This window comes from Myxine glutinosa, chromosome 2 (genome assembly GCF_964187855.1).
Source record: "Myxine glutinosa chromosome 2, kmMyxGlut1.1, whole genome shotgun sequence".
Taxonomy (NCBI): Eukaryota; Metazoa; Chordata; class Myxini; order Myxiniformes; family Myxinidae; genus Myxine; species Myxine glutinosa.
The window spans coordinates 235282538-235302755 of NC_136262.1; the positions used below are offsets into that span (position 1 = coordinate 235282538).

The 20218-nt window shown below is 45.9% G+C and overlaps 1 protein-coding gene across 3 annotated transcripts in view; it reads left to right on the top strand.

The window, feature by feature from the left end:
- Nucleotides 1–20218, top strand: part of LOC137420737 (GON-4-like protein) — a 177833-nt gene that overhangs the window by 42027 nt on the left and 115588 nt on the right. For all 3 annotated transcript variants that reach the window (XM_078772346.1, XM_078772347.1, XM_068106068.2), the window contains one exon: nt 18566–18751. In XM_078772346.1, coding sequence (XP_078628472.1) covers nt 18566–18751 — 186 coding nt within the window. The remainder of the gene's footprint in view (nt 1–18565; nt 18752–20218) is intronic.

The following is a 20218-nucleotide window of genomic DNA, read 5'->3' on the forward strand; positions in this document are numbered from 1 at the left end:
TTCTGTAAACATAGAGATGATGTGCTTTACCAAAAAGCGCCACTTTGGTCTCGTCTGTCCACAGGACATTCTCCCAGAAGGATTTGGGCTTGTTCAGGTGTGTTTGGCAAACTCCAGTCAGGCTTTCTTATGTCTCTCTCTCAGCTGTGAGGTTCTCCTGGGTCTCCTACCATAGAACCCCCTTTCATTGAGTTAGCAACGGATGGTGTGAGTTGAAACTGTCATACCTTGTATCTGAAGAGCAGCTTGAATCTGTTTGGCAGATGATCGAGGTTATTTCTCCACCATTCGAACAATTCTTTGCTGCAATCTTCTATCAAGGTTTCTCTTGCGGCCATGTCCAGGGAGGTTGGCTGCAGTGCTATGGGCCTTAAACTTCCTGATAACATTGCGTACGGTCGACACAGGCACATCAAGGTCTCTGGAGATGGACTTTTCTAGCCTTGGGATTGTCCATACTTGGCTACAATCTTGTGTCTGACCTCCTCAGACAATTCTCTGGTTTTCTTTCTTTTCTCCATGCTCTTTGCGGTACACACACTGACACAAAACAGCATAATTACTGCTTTTTAGCCGCGTCGCAGACGCTGCTCATAGAGTGCCCTCTGCTCTTGTTGTTGTTGTTGTTGTTCTTCTTCTTCTTCTTGTCCTTGCAGAGAAGACAAAACCTCAAAGCTCCACCCATTCTGGGAACCATAGCTCCACCCATTCTGGGAGAGCCTTCATATAAACAAATATCCACCATTTTATTAACTCGCATAGCTTTGAGGCCTGTTTTGTAGGCCCGTGGTGTCTTCCTCTCTCACACAGTTTTATTTCAAATCAAATTCGATATATCATTTCATTTTTCACAGTCGCTAACATAGTTTTAGACTCGGTTGAAAAAAAACGGGAAGAAAATCCGATGAAAGTTGCCCTTTATAGAACGAAATGAATTCTCAAAGGCCTGTAACTTCAAGTCCATTGAGATATTTTTTTTTTTAATCGCGGCATGGTCAGTCATACACCGCCCGAAATAAGAGGCGGGAAAATGCCGAGATATATATATTTTGTTTAAATCGCGGCATGGTCAGTCATACACCGCCCGAAATAACAGACGGGAAAATGCCGAGATATATAAAAAATTCGTCCATTTGATGACAATCGTCACGATGAAATATTTAATTTATACGTCGTCACAATAATGTGGAGAGAGGAGCATAGCTTCGTTCATGTGTCGCCACACACGGGAAATTGCCGAGATATATTTTTTTTAAATCGCGGCATGGTCAGTCATACACCACCTGAAATAACAGACAGGAAAATGCCGAGATATATTTAAAATTCGTCGCCACACACGGGAAATTGCCGAGATATATTTTCACTTTGCACAAAAATAACATCAAGTAATCGAATCAATAGGAATGTCCTGTGCCTATAACATCGACGTTATAGGCACAGCTGCATCTAGGCATTGTGTAACATCGACGCGGCTTTTGTTTTAATTAAAACTTTTTGTACTTGTCTCCTTTCAAACTGGTTGAATGAGTGATTTTTATATTGCAGGCACCTGCATCTCACCACAGGTAAGTTCTATTCCAAAGTAATGGAGAATCACCTGCTTGAAACCTTATTATGTCGAACAACTTCTAAAAGGTGCCAATATTATTGTCCGGAACATTTTACGATTTCTGTTGTTTTTTTTTTTTTGTATACTGAATCGAGGCTCGTGAAAGAACTAACATTTATTTCACAAACAAATCAACCAGACAAACAAAACATACAAAAAGAGGGAGCGGAAGACAAGATGGGGAGAGGAGGGGAAGCACACAAACACAACACCTGAGAGCAGGGAGAAGCGTGGGAGGGAGAGGGCCTGGGGGGAGGAGGCGTGGGAAGGGGGGTGGGGGGGGGAGAGGTGTAAAACACAAGGAGACCAAGGACTTCCAGGACAGAAGTTGGTATTTCAAAAAAGTGTAGGATTTGGGGTGAAGTTAGCGGGGGTAGAAAAGATCAAGGTTTTGGATTATTTTTATTTTTATTTTTTTTGTATACTGAATCGAGATGGTAGTGAACAGCTGTTTTAAAGACCTGGAGGGAGGAGTGGGATTGAAGGGAGTGAGGGAGTTTGTTCCAGAGGTGGGAGAAAAGAGGAATGAAGGAGTGAAGGTGAGCAGAAAGTCTTGATTTTGGCAGTTTAACCATAAGAGGGTTGCAGGCAGATCTTGTGCGACCTGTAGGAATATTTGGGGGACAGAGCCCAGAGAGAGCTGGGGGGGCAAGGCCAGAGAGGAGTCGGTAGAAGACGGAAAGACCACCAACCTGCCTGCGGTGAGTGAGTGAAAGGCCCTTGGAGTTAGCTTCATCGCGGGAGATTCCAATGATTCTGAAGTGGAATAAGTGAGGAATAAGGTAAGATTTAGCCGTTTTTTTCAGCTTTTTTTGTTTTGTTCCACTGCAAACCAAAGAACTACACATGTGGATACCAACATATTTTTTAATTTCAACAATTTTCTCGAAGAAATGGTGCATAATTTGAAAAAGGTGCAAGGGTGCCAATATTTTTGGCCACGACTATGTACACTGTGAATGACGGCACACATGACATAGCTGGATTTTTACTGTCTCAGCTATGCTGAGCTCTCTTCGCCACAGCTCAAGCAGAATTTCCTGGAAGCTGCTGCTTTTTACATCCCGATATTGAGAGCAATACAGGCTCCTTAATATCGTCAAAACTGTACGTTATTTGGAGAGAAATTTGCTTATTTGGGAAGTTTATGCCGCCTTTAGCAAGGTGAAGCGATCAGGACATGGTTGCTAATGTATTGCATCACGTGACCATGATGCTGTGCACTGATTGGTTGAATGGATATATCAGGTTTTGCTAAAAAGCACGCTCGGTGCATATCGGTTTCTGAAATGAAGCGTTGAATAGCAGTACATATTTGCATGGGTTATATCGAGTTTTGCGGAACAACGATTTGGTTATTGCAAATACAGCACTTTGAGCTGCATCATGGCATGCTTGGTTCAGTTTTGGCAGGATTGGCGTTTTTCAGTTTTGGCGTATGAACTCTTCACATATATACATATATATGCTGTATATACAACAACAACAACAACAACAACATGCATTTTAAGGCCATTTTCCCTGCTAGAGCGGGGGTTAGCCTTGCAGTCCCCATGACAATCTTCTCCATCTTGCCCTATTTTCTGCATCTCTCCTTGTTAACCCCCTTGCCCGCATTTCTTCTTCCACCATCCTTGGCCAAGTCTTTTTCGGTCTTCACCGTCCTCTACTTCCTTCTACATTCATTTCCATCACTCTTCTCAACCAGTCACTTTCATCCTTGCTCAACACATGACCAAACCATCTCAACCTGTTTCTCTTCACAACATCAATCACAGGCTCTATTCCCATCATTTTTCGCAATTCATCATTTGTCTTCCTCTCTCTCAACGATACTCCGCACATCCATCGAACCATTCGCATTTCCACCCTTTCCAACCTTCGTTGCTGCTCTACGTTCATTACCCATGTCTCGCTCCCATAAATCATAACACTTCTCACACATGCAGCATACACCTTTCCCTTCAGTTTCAACGACACTCCCCTCCTCATCAGCACGCCACTCAGTTCCCGAAACTTCTTCCATGTACATCTCACTCGAGCAACCGTTGCCGAGTCTGATCCACCTTCTCCATTCAGCATGTCTCCGAGGTAGCAAAATGTTTTCACACCTTCCAGCTTCACGCCGTCTCCAAGATCCAACTCAACATTTCCTCCATCTGCAGCTCCCTCTGTGCACACCTTACATTTGAATGTAGCTGCCACACTGCTTAATGACCCTCTCAGACCATTACATTTTTGATGAACCCACTCAGCGCACATTGTACATTGAATGGAGTTCACTCCGACACCCTTCCTGCACACAGCACAGGGCCACTTCCCAGTTCTTTCCACCTCACCACATGCTTTACCACTTGCCATCACCTTCGTCTTTCCGATATTCACCTTCAGACCTTTTGTCTCCATACATTCCTTCCACTTGTTGATCTTTTCCTTCAGTCCATCCATACTTTCCGCAATCAACACCAGATCATCTGCATACAACAACTCCCACGGTAAACCCTCCTTTACGTTCTGAGCCAGCACCTCCATCACAGCTACAAATAGTAGAGGACTTAGTAACGACCCCTGATGCACTCCCACCTTCACCTCAAACTCACCACTGTTCCCGTCCTTCGTCCTTACAGCTGTGCGCGCTCTTTTGTACATTGCCATCACTACTCTGATCAACCATTCCTCCACTCCTAACTTCCTCATTGCCCATGTCAATACTTTGCGTGGAACCCTATCGAATGCTTTCTCCAGATCAACAAACCCAAGAAACAACTTCTTCCTCTTCTCCGTGTACTTCTCCTGCAACTGCCTCACAATAAAAAGCGCGTCTGTCGTTCCTCTTCCTGGCATAAATCCAAACTGCATTTCGTCGATCTTCACTTTCTTCCTTATCCTCCTCTCCAACACCCTTTCCAATACCTTCATTCCATGCTCCAATAACTTTATCGCTCGGTACGAGCCACACTCTAGACGGTCACCTTTCCCCTTGTATAGAGGGACGAGGGTACTCGGTTCCCAATCCACTGGAATGCGGCCTTTCTTTCACCACCAGATTACAGATCTCTGTCATTCTCTTCACACCCCAACTTCCTGCTGCCTTCAACATATCTCCCACAACTCCTGTCGGCCCTCCCGCTTTTCTACTCTTCATTGCTTTTCTCGCTTCCTCAACTTCCTTCTCAGTTATCTTCTCTGCCGGTCCTAAAACTGGGTTACTCTCTATGTTGCCATCCCATTCATGCTCTGTATTCAACAGCATTTCCATATATCTTTTCCATCTTCCTTTAATTCCATCTGGGTCCACAACGATTTGTCCCACTTCATCCTTCAAGCAACTCACCCCCCATCACACCTCTCTTTCGCTATCTGCTTTGCAATCCTGAATACTGCTCTCTGACCCTCTTCCGAATCCAAGCATTCTCCGAACATTTTCCTGCATGCCTCCTGCGCCTATGCTACCTCTTTCTTTGCAGCCTTCTTGGTTGCCTTATAACTTTCATGCTCTGCTGTTTCTGCTCCCGTACCCTTCGCCTTCTGCCACTCCTTGAACTTCTTCCTCTTCTCGTCAATCCTATTTCCAACTTCATCATCCCACCACCATGTTTCCGAGTGCCTCGGTGGTCCTTTTGTCCATCCACATACCTCACCAACGGCTCCCAACAGACTAGTTTTCATTGACATCCAACCACTTTCAAGCTCAACCACATCATCCTCTACCCTACTCAGCCTCTCTTTTAATGCCTCCCTTACTGTCACCTCTTTCAACCTCCACACCTTCATTCTCGGTTGGTACTTCACCCGCCGAGCTCTCCTCGCACCTTTCACCCTTATGTCGCAGACAACCAAGTGGTGCTGTGAAACAGCCTCCTCCCCCGGGATCACCTTTGTGTCCCGGAGGTGCCCCCTATCTCGCCTACGCACCATCAGGTAGTCAACGGATGTCGTCGACCCACCTGACGTGCATGTAACAAGCTTATTATCCTCTTTCTGGAACTGAGTATTACAAATCAACAAATCACCTCCATCAGCGAACTCCAAAATCCTTTCACCTTCTCCATTTCTCACACTATATCCATAACCCCCATGAACTCCCTCAAAACCATCCATACTCCTGTCCACATGTCCATTTAGGTCTCCTCCTACCACAACAACGTCCTCATCTTTCACGTTTTCCATCAGCTTCTCTATCGCATACCAGAACTTGTCCTCTTCATCGCTCTGACCAACCTGCGGAGCATATCCCGAGATGACGTTCACCAAGAGCTTTCCAATCATCATTTTCACCATCATCAACCTATCACTCACTCTCGTCACACTCACCACACTGTCTACAAACTCCTCGGAAAACAGGATACCAACACCATTCTCGCCCTCCAGGCACCCTTGCCACACAAACTTGTATTTCTGTCCCTGCCTACCCTTCACCATTCTCACACCACTTCCCTTCCATCTCGTCTCTTGCACACAACATATGTCCACTCTTCTTCTGACCAATACTTCCACCACTTCTCCTCATCTCCCTGTCATTGTCCCTACATTCCATGTCCCAAACCTCAGAAACCGATCTCCACTTCGGGCTGTACCCTGCCCATATGTAGTTGTAATTGTCATGGTTCTCTTTTTGAGGCAATGTTTTTATGACCGGATGCCCTTCCTGACGCCAACTCTCTTAGTCGTCTCTTACGACACGCAGGGATACGGTGTACCTATTCTAATCCAGGGTACACACTGGGAAACGTTTAAAACATGGAAATTCTGTGGTTGGTGGAGGGGGGGGGGGGGGCATCATGGCTGCGGAGTGTGGGGGCCCCGTCAGCATCACGCCACGTTTGCCCGGTCAGCACCACACCCTTGGAAAGGACTTCGATGCACGTCGGCCCAGAGCCTGGCGCGAAGTCCAAGGACATCAGCACGTCATCCGAAAACAGCTCCGGTTGGTGCGAACCACTCGGTCAATGGCGCGAACCAGGTCCCGACACGCCCTTGCTCGCTTGGCCCCGATGAAGGCCTCGCGGGGTGTTCTCCAAACAGGGGAAAAATCGCCCAAGCCGCGCTGGATTTCGGCAGCGGAAAGCAGCCACGAAGCGACGCTATTCGGTCGGGCTTTTCGTTGAATCTCTGCTGCTGAATATCACACACGTCGGCCCGGTCGGCCCAGAGCCTGGCGCGAAGTCCAAGGACATCAGCATGTCATCCGAAAAAACTCTTCCTCCGAGCTGCTCTTGAACCTCGTCAGGAATCGTCCCGGTTCGTCTCAGGCCTCCATGTCCTAGCGCAGGAAACCGCAAGCTGCCCTGCCCGTGGGTGGGAACTAGGCCTTGCTGCATGGTCCGTTCACTCCTCACCAAAGCTGTATATGAATAGTATATATATTTGTGCAGAATACAATCTGTCGTTATGTTCCCAGCATCGTGTATCATATATTGTATACAAATTGTCAAACTGGAAAAGGTAACTGATGCTCATAACTTGGCTATAGTTTTGCGCAGCTGTTTTCTGTAAATCACCCCTCTCCTTTTTTTGGCCAAACAAGGTTATAACGCACACATCTTCTTTTAGTGTGGTGTCTTGTTTCTGGGTAATGTGCAACACATTTTTGTTTCCCTTGCGTTTTGCCACCATTGTGAGAAACGTGTACAATTGTGAGCAGGCATCTCATTGGAGAGCTTTTAATTCTCCAACTCAAAATTGTAGCATTCAGTAGCCACTTCAGACCTGGATATTTAAAGTATGTATAGTATAGTGTAGTGTCATGCATTAGAGGTTAGATCAAAATTAAATCGAGGCATTTAACTGCAATAGAAACTAGAATGGCACTCGGTAAAGAACATACCTGCGCCAGGCCGAACAGTTTACGTTTTGTATCTCACTGATAGGTCATATCTGGAACCGACCTGAACCAAAATCTAATCGACTTGTTCTTGTTGCTTACCCAACTCAATCAACTCATCCACCGAGTTTTGTCATCAAAGATGTCCACAACTTTTTGAAATATCATGCTATACTGTATATCGTTTTTGGCCCTCGTACAATGGTTAAGAATCACTTATAAACAAACAAAAAAAAAAAAACTCTTATTCGGATCCGGATTTGGGTCTTCACCAAAACTGAATAGATTTGTCCTTGTTACACACCCAACCTGCCCACCAAGTTTTGTCCGAATCCATCCACAACGTTTTGAGATATTCTGTTCCCAAACAGGCTAACAAGGCTAACCCCCGCTCTAGCAGGGAAAATGGCCTTAAAATGCATGTTGTTGTTGTGTTGTTCCCAAACAGACCAACAGGGGGTGAAAACATAACCTCCATCGACCTTCCGTGGCGGAGGTAACTATAACGGCACTTGGTAGAGCAGATACCTCCGCTGAACGGTTTACATTTTGCATCCCACTGATAGGCCGGACTTGGATCTAGAGCTTAACCAAAATTTAATCTGCTTCTTGTTCTCACCTACCCAACCCAACCACCAAGTTTTGTCATAACTCGTCCACAACCTTTTGAGATATCATGCTATAATCGTTATTGGCCCCATCTCTCAATGGCGAATAATCACTTTAAAAATGGTCGGATCCGGATATTCACCAATGTCAAATCAATTCGTCCTCGTCACACACCCAACATGTCTACCGAATTTCGGCTGAATCCGTCCATTACTTTTTGAGATATCCTGCTCACAGACAGACAGACAAACAGGGGTGAAAACATAACTTCGTCCACCTCTGGTGGCGGAGGTAACAATCATTTTAATGGGATATTCAACATGCTTGTTCATACTCACTGCGTACCTCTTGCCATCGTTGTTGGGTTGTGTCATTGGAAAGTTTTGTCATGCTTTTGTGCATAGGTGGGCATCGTTACTCAAAAAAGTAACTTCGTTACCCGTTACTCCGTTACTCAAAGAAGTAACTTCGTTATCCGTTACTCTGTTACAAAAAGTAACGGAAGTTACCATTACTCCGTTACTCCACTACTTTTATTAAATAAAGTCAAAGAAACGCCGGAAAGCGTATTTTTTTTATTATACAAAGGGAAGAGATAAAAAAGCGCTTAAAAAGGTTAAAAACGGAGCTTATCGGTGACGACGTTCACTTCTTGACGTCCTGCTCCGAATCACTCCTTCTTCTTGTCCTTGATGTGCTCCATGTTCTCGGCATGCTTTAGGTGGCGGTTGCCCTGTAATTAAAGCATAAATGTATCCATTGAATTAAGTGATCGCGCACAGTAGTTAATTTAAGTACAAAGAAACGTTAAAAAAACAAGTACACTAAATATAATCTTTTTAACGTTATTTGCCTTGAGGAACATGAGACGCTCCAAGCTGGCATCGGAGAGGGTGGCTCTCTTTGCCCTGATCACGTCCTTGCCCATGGAGAAGAGGCGCTCCACGGAGGCGCTGGAAGGGACGGCCATGTTGTATTTGGCGAAGACGCGCATCAGGACTTGGTGACATCGACCATGACCTGGACGTACTCCTTGAGGAAAGAGACGGCAGCCTTGCTGAAGCTCTGCAGCTTCAGCTGCGTCATGACCTTGTTCAGCACTGCCCACTTCCCTCCGTCAAAGAAGTCGTTCAGGAGTTTGACGGAGTTGTACGTGGAGTTCCAGCACATGGCATTGGGGAACACCAACCTCCTCCCCAGCTCCTTCTGGATGGCGTCCGCCGCCAGTGTGCTGCGGCCCTGCTGGTTCCACAGACCCTGCGCTTTCCCCATGGCCCAACTGTACGCGGACCTGAGGGTGGACTGAGGCTTGATGGCCTTGCCAGCATCCGTAGTCACCACCAAGTTGAACGTGTGGGCCGCGCACCTCATGTGTTTGGGAAGGTCGTACCCGTCGCCGCCATCGGACGAGGACTGAGCGATGGTCTCAGCAACAGAGACGACCTGCAGAGCCTCCGCCTCGTCCACCGGGACCTCGACCTCGACCTCCTGGCCCTCCACGTTGAACCCGTCTTCGTCGTCGTCGTCGTCGTCAGAGTCGCCAGCAGGAAGCTCTGGCACGACACCACTCTCAGAGCCAAACTCGACGAACGCCTTGACAAAGTTGCTGCCGTTGTCTGTCGTCGTCATCGTCACCTTGTCCTGGATGTTGAACTTGACATGCACGTCCACCATGGCCTGGGCGAGGACCGCAAAGGTGTGATGGCCTCGGAGCCGGCAGAAGGCCAGGACGGCGTGCTGTCTGGCGCGGGTCTTCGGGTCCACCCAGTGCGCCGTCATCCCCAGGTAGGCCGTGTTGTGCGCCGACCAGCAGTCCGTGGTGGTGGCCACCCAGGGGACGTTCTCCAGGAGTCTGCAGTTAAAGTACACATTTAACTGAACATAGTACTTATTAAGCACCGGACACTGGTACTTAAGTTCAGAAAAAAAAAGTAAAAAAAATACTTCGGAAAAATAAACAATAATAATATGGTAAAAGTAAAAAACAATACTTCGGAAAAATAAACAATAATAATATGGTACGGATTGGTACCTGATGACATGCTGCTCCAGTTCCTTGTGGCTGTCGATGATCCTCCGGCCGAGGGTGCGGTGGGACATCACCGTCTTGCTGGGGTTCAGCGTCGTGACGAGGCTGGCGAAAGACGGAGAGTCGACGATCTTGAAGGCCAGCATGTTGGGCACGAAGAAGTCCACGATCTTCTTGTCCACCTCACCCTGCCGGACGCCTGCGCCAGAGGAGGTGATGCCAAAGGCCTCGCCGATGCTGGGCTGGCGAGCCCTCTTGGGTGCAGGTAAGGCCGACTGGCTGCGGCTGGAAGAGGCAAACAACTGCCTCTGCTGCTGTTTGCTGCGGCCGGAGCCCACCTTGATCTTCTCGTCGAACTGGTTGCAAATAAATAAGGGATATCAATCAATTTCTTTAAATCAAAATATTTAAGTATTTCAATTAACTAGTAACTACAATAAAATCAACAGTAAAAAAAACCTACAATAACAAATAAAGTAACTTCAGTAATAAATCGACAAAGCTATGTAAATTTCGTAATGTTTAATTTTAAGAAATTATTCTGCTCAGAGTATTTAAATACATTTGTATTTAAATTAGAGTATTTATAGATACAGGGCAAAAGTATTTATAGATATGCAAAAATAGGGCAAAATGGAGAACATTGTCATGGGGACCGCAAGGCTAACCCCCGCTCTAGCAGGGAAAATTGCCTTAAAATGCATGTTGTTGTTGTTGTATAGATACACCAAAAATAAAGTATTTGTAAATACTGTCGTGTAAATACTGTTGCTGGGCGGGATTTTTTTACCCAGCCGGCGTCGACTCGCTACCTCCGGACAAAAAAATTGTCCGCTAGGGTTGAATCCCTACTACCTGACACCAAATGTCGCGTGACTGTCTTTGATTAATATCAGGCGGTCACGGATACCGATCGTGAAGGTCTTAGCCCCTGAGGCGAAAACTCAATGGTGGATTCCAGAACCAAAAGCTACACCAAGCGCGCAGGATGGAGGGGAGTGGCGAGAGCCCTGCAGCCTTACCTATCAAATCAATCACCCAGAAACTCCGTTCAAGTATATGTACAGAAAATAATAGAAGGGTTTATTAAAGGAAAAAGGCAAGGACAGGAAAAGCACGCGCCGGTAATGAAATAAGGTAACTAATCGAGACGTCTCCGCACACAGATTTCAGATACGAGACGAGGGAGATGAATTAATAAAATAACATGTTCGTTATGTAAAGTGTAACCGCGGAGCTCGGGCTTATCTGGTCCTTGTCGTCTTGTTCTTGGTTGCCGTCCAACACGGCTCCGTTCGGCCCCGATGTACCCACGAGGCCTCGCCCAAAACTCCACAAGCGCCGCGAAGGCCCGAGCCAGCGCCCACTCCGTTCGCACACGACGAGGTCCCTCGCTCCAAACTCCAAAGCACCGAGCACCGCTAGAGACTGCCAGAGCACGAGCGCAGATGTCCAAAACCAAGAGAGCAACTCAACTACTCGTCAACTCAGGCCGTGAACTGCGAACCAACGCAACCAGGGACAGGACTCTCCCCACTCGAGATTGCACCGGGACTGCCAGGGCCAGGAATCTGCCAGGAATCTGCTCGTGCTGCGCAACTCACTCACTCAAAGTCCTGCCGCGTCTCAAAACCAACTACCCGAAAATGGCATTCGGCGCTCGTTAATATCTGCTGGCCGGTGACGTCAGACTCGGCGCGGCACCCAACCAGAGCCTCGTAACTTCCCGCCCTTTGTCGACCTGCTTCGCGCCTTCCACGTCCATTCGCGCCAAACGATCACAGCCCTCCTGGGCGTGGTACTCAAGGTGGATAGGCCTGTCGGAGGTGTAAATGGCGGCGGCCATGCGGCGGTGTCCTGGCCTGGTTTCTTCCTAAGTCATGTCAGGGAAGGGTGTTATTTAGTGTTGTGCTAAGGATCCGTCGGAATGTCTGTGTTGGTCTGCAGTGCCAAAAGGGACAAAGGTTTGGCTAACCAGGTGAAGACACACAGGGGCGCTACTCTTTAATCCCTACCTCTACTTAACACATGAACCTCCTGGTAGATTCACAAGTATACTCCTTACCCGACAAAACGCCTACACATGAACTTATTACAGGTAGTTTTCCTTACCGCGACACCTCGAAGCATGTTACCTACTCAGATCTATCTGCTCTACATATTGTTCTACCACATCGACATAACAATACTAACCTAAATACATAAATGTAATAAAATAAGTATTTAAATACATTTCAACATTTGTATTTCAATACAGCCCATCTCTGCCTCCAGATCTGTTCAATTAATTTATATGAAGAAATGCTATTTGGAAAATAAACAGTGCTACAGATCGAGATTTAACAGTGCTACGAGATAAATTCACAGAACAAAAATTACTAAATTATACGTTAGGTTAGATAAGTTTAGGTTAGGTTACGTTAGGATAGGTTAGGAGTTGAATCAGGGTAGGTTATAAAATAATGATTAAATATATACTTTATAATATTTATCTACTTTATATAAACGTCATTGGTTTTAATTTAATTAAATTAGTAATTAAATTATTAAAAATTAAATTCATTAAGTAATTAAGTAATTTAGTAATTAAAATTAAATTAGTAATTTTAATTAGTTTTAATTTGCTTAAATTCACTTTATCTTAAGTAAATAATTCAATTAATACTCAATAATTTTCATAATTATATTTATATGGACAACTACTGTGCCCTCTCTTACCTGGATGCACTCCGGGTGATGTTTCCTCCTGATGTGCGCCTTCAAGTTCGACAGACTGCTCATGTGCCCCTTGATGACGACGTCCTTCGGCCGGCACAACACACACGAGAAGACGGCGTTATTCTCCTCCCAGTACTTGAAGGCGAAGTACTTTTCCAGGTGGGGCCGCGGGTGACTGGGCTGGTCCTCGGCCTCGGAGGCTCCACCGGCGGTGTCGTCGACCTCTAGCGGCGGCGTGAACACGTCTTGGGCTTGGCTGGACATTGTTAATGTTAAGTAACTTCAAGCAAGAGTCAAGACAAGTTAAGTTGGACGATAGAGAAACGATGCTGCTGCTGCTAAGAACACTGCAGAACTGAAGTTCTGAACACGGAACGGAAATGCAGGTCATCTATCGCTGCAGCTCGGCTTCATTTGTATCGGCGCACGCTATTGGCTGTTAGCTATTGAAGCGGCCAATAGCTTGCGCCGATGCAAATGAAGCCGAACGGAGCAAAAAGTAGCGGGGTAGCGGACCAAAAATTAACTTCCGTTACTTGGTCCGTTACAGTAAAAAAAAGTTACGGGTCCATTACTCCGTTACTCAAAGAAGTAACTTCGTTAGTAACGGAGTAATGGACCGGTGCCCACCTATGCTTTTGTGAGATATCATTAGAGTATAACATGGAACAAAAAAATGCTGCAAGGGGATTTGCACAATGATTAATTTTTCACTCCATAAGATTGGCTTTTTCATTTAAACACTGAAATGTTAGTTAGCCTTCTCTATTAATTGTATGCTTCAGTTTTGCTATTTTGACCAAGCAACGAAAAATAATTTCTGAAAATGTTATTATTATTATTGGAGTGTTTTTACTCTCCTTACTAATTTTGCATTGCACAACATGTTGATTAGTTGTTGCCTTTTTTGCGAAGCTCCTACCTATGGAATGCCAAAGCTGCCTATTAGTCTGGTCTGTTAGGGGGATTTTAAGGGGGGATTGTGCAAATTTGTCTACAAGCATGAAACTTGGCACACTTGTAGTTTGTGACCTGCTGAATTCAAATCTGCCGGGAGCCAAAGCCAATTCTCAATGGGAGCGCCATATTTGACACTTCAAAATGGCCGCCACTCAAAAACTGACTTTTCCGTTACTAGCCAACCAAAAGTCACATAATTACAATTAAAAGCACTTTTCTAGGGTTTTGGACCTCACTGATTCTAAATCTGATGTCTGTTTGACAGTAGCCTTGACAGGGATCGCCAAATTGGAAAATCCAATATGGCCGCCAGTGAATATTATAATAGATTTTGCATAACTTTGACACTTAAAGTCATAAATCAGGAAGTAAAACAAGTAAAACCAAGAGATCAAGGTATCCTTTATTGATCAACAAAATCAGGCTAATAACCATTAAGCACTATGTTAATATTAATTAATTAATTAACCTATATTAATAGTAAATCAATCAATCAATAAATGTATCAATCATATCACGTGCTGTGACTGGTGTCACACTGATTCATGAATTCTCATTGTTCACACATCCACCTTCGCATTTGCACAAAATTGTGCAACGAACGCCAGCTCTGCAGCACTTGCAGTTCCCTGTGCATGACTTCGCACAGCCACACTGCAAAAGGATGGAACAGGCCTTGCTGCTGTCCTCAAGGGTTGTCCAGAAGGGCAACCACCCACCACTGCTGTCCTTGTGCCACCCCCAGTCATGGAAGTCAGGGATGTCCTGGTAAACAGACGTTGCCTGACTCCAGAAGAAGCTGGCCTGCAGCATTGCTCTGCGGATGTGTTGATATAGAGCAGCTTGTGTTGGTGGTAAGGCCTCTAGTGTCTTCTTCCCACTTGTGAAGAGTCGAAGCCTCGCCTCATTGACTCTTTCCAGACCACAGCCCTTGCTGTACATGACTACAACAAAGCGCTCTAGAGTGCGCATGTGCTGGGACTGTGGGCTGAGCTCTTGGGGTTCACTGGTGAGGGCAACAAGGGTGTCCGTCAGTCCTGGTGTGCTCTGCCAGGCTGACCAGGCTGACTTCTTACCACATCCCAGGAAGTGTGACACAGTGTCACAGCCTGTGACCGCGTGGAATAGTGGCAGTGCCAGGCACGTTGATGGTCCCAGCTGGGCAGAGAGAGTGTGGATAGGAATGTCACGCATCTTCTTCCCACTGCCGAGACAGACCCACAACTGGGACAGCCCAAGTGATGAAAAGAAGTGAATGGCCAGGATGACCACATCACTGTCGACTGTGCGCACCAAGGCAACCTGGTGGCGCTGCTGTGCTGCATGGGCAAGATGGAGCAGTATCCTGGTATCATCCTCAGTGTGGTTACATGGCTGAAGACCAGACATGTCATGTTGTTTGTTGGAGAGAACACTCTCCTTGTTGGTGCTGAGGAGAAGTCTCCCACCTAGATCCTGCTTTACAAGCTGTGCACTCAGGAAGGGGAACAGTTCCCTCTTGTTGTCAGTATTCTTGAGGAACCCAGTGTTCCAGTCCTTCTTTGGAATACGGGTCTGGCCATCCCCAATCCTGGTACATGGGCCTAAGCCACGACGATGGTGTGTCAGGGTTTTGAGGTTGTCCTCTGGGTAGGTGTCCCAGACAGCATCTACCCGTGTGACAGTTGGAGTTACCTGTGACTCCACAAATGGCACCAAATGCTGTGACACATAATCAGTGAATGTGTGTGCTGAGGTCGGCCGCACCATGTGAACAACAGCTGCCATGTCAAGTACCACAACTGTGGCTGCTTTGGCTGCAGCTGAGCGACCAGTGGGTGCCTTTAGGTGCTCTAGAATGTCCGACTTTTTGCCAGACCTGAGTGATCCTTGGTTTGAGAGACTAGGTGGTTCTCTCTGATTCTCATACCGGAAGAACTCTTCCATGTCTGCATCAGGTCGAGACTGCAAGGACAGGAAAAGCTTGGTTATGAGGGAAGAGTTTCTCTGAGCACTGCCTGATGTGCCTCCCTTTTTGGTGGTAACAGTGGACCTTTGAGCCCAGATCTCTAGAGACTCAGGTGGTCCCTCAACACCAGAGCAGTAATTGGAGTATGACTTCTGTCTGAGGAGATACAGACCCATGACAGAGACCTGGTGAGCATAGCGAGTGCGCTTTATATGATGCTCATGAAGCACAGACTGGGCATGGTCAGATGTGAGGACCTGGGCCTGAGTAAGAATGTTGCTCCACCCAGAGTCCCGCAGCAACTTACCAATCATCTGGTGCATTTTGTCCTCTATGTGTAGAGCGCCCATCATCAGGACCATCTTATCTTCCCCTATTGTGTCAGGGAATGACCACTGCAGCTGCTTAGCGATGGCATACAGAGGCTGGTCACCACCAAGCACAGGAGTTTGACCAGGGTTGAGGGCCTCTGTGCCTTGCATTGTGAGATGCATTGCATGTTTCATCATAGAAGGTGTGGCTGCTTTGTCAGGGAACAGAGGTAGAACCCCTATCAATGCCTTAGGCTTCACAGAGTCATCACTCATGAGTCGGGAGTTGTAGCCTGACCAGATGATGACTTCACCTTCTGGCAATGTGTCCTGTTTCAGCACTGTGGACACATGTGCCATCCAGGACTCATCCTTGAATTTGGCTCCATGTAGCAGATTATGAGATGGCCGAGAATTGAGATCTGGAGTACATGGTACATGCAAATCATTGCTTGAGAATTCAGCTGGCTGAACCACTGTGTAGGATTCAGGAAGTTGTGGTACAGTAGTGTCTGTAGGATCCAGCTCGATAGAGGGTCGCTGTACTCCTTGGTTGTCCCAAGACAGGTGGTTTGTCATGCTGATTGCTGTCCCATGGAACTCATCATGGGAGAAGTTACCTTGGTTGCTGCTATCCAAGTTGTCTACATCAAAGGTCACGAAGACCCCACTACGGATGTTTGTGGGCAGCACAACTCCATCCTGGACAAACTGTTTGATGTGTGCTCGTGCCATGGATCGCCTGATCTCCAAGACACGACTGGAAGACACAGAAACCCCAAAGGCATTGGCATTATTGATCTCTTTCTTCCGCCTACCCTCACCATGCAGCTTGAGGCCCTGGTACAAAGGGAAAGGGGTCTCATGTTCTTTGTTGTGACGGATGTTGCTGGACTTTGTGGCATGATGTGAACCACTGCAGGTATTATAAATAATCTGCTGGGCAATGGCGCTTGCAACTCTTGCCCTGCCTTGTACCTGCGCCTGCAACTCCTCATTGCTCTGTTCACGCAAGATTGAGGGGCCCTGGAGCAGGATGTTGAGGAAGCTTCTCAGCTGTCCAGGGATGGGAGATGTCAGGGAATCAGAGGCAAAAGAACCAGTAAATGGTTCTTGCCTCTGGAGACAGCATTTCCTAAGTATTACTGCTGCTCGCATCAACAACAAAGCATCATCCTGACCTATCTGGGACTTATGGGCTTCAGCTATTAGATCTCCAACGTTCTGGTTGCTAGAGATATAGACTTCCTTGCCCTGGGAGAACTCTGTCGACTCAGGAAGCAGCTTCAGAAGATACTCCTTGAACCGTGTGGCATGTGGCTCCCTGGTATCAGAACAGGGAATTCCCTGTTGCTCCACAAGTGTTCTATATAACTGTCGCAAAGCAGACAGTTTGAAGACTGAGTCAGAGTCCTCGACTAAAGCAACAATTTGCGCAATGGCAACTGAATTGAAGTGAGGGGCAGGAGGACCTGCAGATGATCTGCGATCCTCAGCACGAGCTGAGTCTCAGGTGCAAGTAACACTGTACATGATAGTAAGTGTCACCAGCATGGGCATCAGCTGTGTGGGCAATCAGTTTGCCCAGAAGATTGAAATTGTTGGTGCTCTGAGCCCAGGTCTTTAAGTTTGTGTCTACATTAAATGTTTCAACTTTACGTAGATTCTTTTGGTCCTGTCCCTCACATATTATGCAACAAGGAGACTTCTGAGGAGCAGAAGACACTGCAAAACTGGACCGTAGTTTCTTAGGTGAGTTTTGGTCACTAGGATCCTCTTTTTCAGTGAACCTTCTCAGGCGAGAGTTACTGCAGTAGGTTCTGCAAACTTTGTGATATTTGGCATTGTGTGTCTGAAGCGTCTTAGCAATGCCCGGGCCCTCATCAAGCTGAGCCCATGACACTTTCAAACAAGAAGGCATGACACCAATGGCTTTAAAACCATTCAGATCTTTCTCAATTGAAGCAAGGCCCTCTTCCGTTGGCGTCTGCAACCGTTCATCCTTTTCTTCTTGGCAGACACAGCAAAGCTCCCAGTTGATGGCATCCATCCTTGCCATCCACCACCAGTACAGCTAGGACTTCTATTCTCTATTCTTCTATTATATTCTTCTATTCCCACAGCAGAATGACAGGCACCTGAAATAAAATAAATAAAATAAAATTTAAATAAAAAAATTAAAATTAAAAAAAATTGTCAAACATTAAAAAAAAAAATATGTAAAATTTCCTGTCAAGGCTACTGTCAAACAGACATCAGATTTAGAATCAGTGAGGTCCAAAACCCTAGAAAAGTGCTTTTAATTGTAATTATGTGACTTTTGGTTGGCTAGTAACGGAAAAGTCAGTTTTTGAGTGGCGGCCATTTTGAAGTGTCAAATATGGCGCTCCCATTGAGAATTGGCTTTGGCTCCCGGCAGATTTGAATTCAGCATGTCAAAAACTACAAGTGTGCCAAATGTCATGCTTGTAGACAAATCTGTACAATTTTTCCCCTAACAGACCAGACTATATGTGAAGCCACATCATGCTAATGTATTTAAACATTTGTTTTGTAGATTGCAGATACACAGATCATTCCAACTCAAAGGACAAAACACATCAGTGTTTGCGTGGTCCCAATGGGTCCTCCTCCTCCACCACCCTCACAACCACGCCTGCCTGCTGGTGACTCTGCATTCATGGACAAGTTGAATGCTGTTGATGCAGAACTGGTGTCTGAATCTTCCAGTTTATCATTTCAGGTGCGGGACTTTGCCCTTTGCCCGATACTTGAGAAATGTTTTTCGTGTCTCCCCTTTACCACACTGTCTCCATTGAATCCCCTTCTTTATTACTTCTCAATTTTTTTTACAGCATAGCCCTTATAGTCTAGGGCGATTAGTAATTTCGTGTTTTTTGTTTGTTAAAATTGATTTAGCAATGGATTCTGCTTCAGAATATTATAGAGATGTAAAAAAAATAGGGTTCCATTTTTTCTTTTACGTCTAATAGGTAGTAATTCGAAGAAATCCAAGATGGCCGCCATAAAATTTGGAAAATACACTTTTGTGCATATCTTTGTATCTAGATATCATATAAACATGAATAATATGTCCTTTTATATGTTTTCAGACCCAAGGAAGCCATATCTGCCATTGTTTTTACAGAAAAATGCAAGGAAATTAAAATAGTGGGCAATATACCAGCCAAAATGGAGACGGCCGTCGTGAAATCGGATCGTATAATTTCCCAATTATAATCGATTCAATAAACAATCTTCACTGATAACATTTATTTTGAATACACACACACGCACACGCACACACACACACACACACACGCACACACATACACACACACCTAAACATAAACGATGAATGAACATAAACGATCACATAAACGAATGCCTCATTCATCCTCATCCATATCTATCACACGCGGTTCATTGATGTTTGCTTTGTTGTTACAACTGTAACCCACACACCCACAAACTTCAGTACAAGGAATATTGTTATTGCGACAGCTACATCTTCCCATACACCCTTTCTTGCACCCACAGTTCACGAGATTCATTATTGCTTCTGGGGCTGGAGGATTCAGGCATCGACTTGGGGCATAAACCCCATCATCCGAAAGTAACTGCCAACCATACTCGACAGGTGATGGAAGGGACGGATGGCTTTCTGCTGCCTTTCTCCATATCATTGCGATATAATGTGCTCGCTGAACGTGTAACTTTAGCGAACCAGTGGTAGGTGGAAGACTCTCTCCCTCAGCAGCACGGTTGGAGAATAAGAACCAGCGAAGCTCGTTTACTTTCGTGTGAACTTTAGACTTGTACAGCAGACAGACGAAGCGTTCCAGCTGGGAACACACTTCTGGTGACGGATCAGTTTGTCCCAAAGACTCCAGAGCCTCCCATATCTTGTTGTCACATGTCATGAAGACCTTAAAGCACCAGTCCTTGCTCCTGCCAGCGAACCTTCCAGACATGTCACTTCCCGTGAATGCGTGGAATCCAAGTATTGCAGACGCACGTTTCTCTCCTAGCATGCCATGAATAGGTTGGACTGCAATGCTCCTCCTCAACTTTCCCTTCCCAGTGAGAAACCTCGTAGCAGGTGGTAGATCGTGAAATCTCTGAATCAGTAGGAGGAAGATATCGGTATCTGGCGAATCAATGATAACTTCTGCATCTTTGTCGACTGTGAGAGCATGCAGAATTAAGA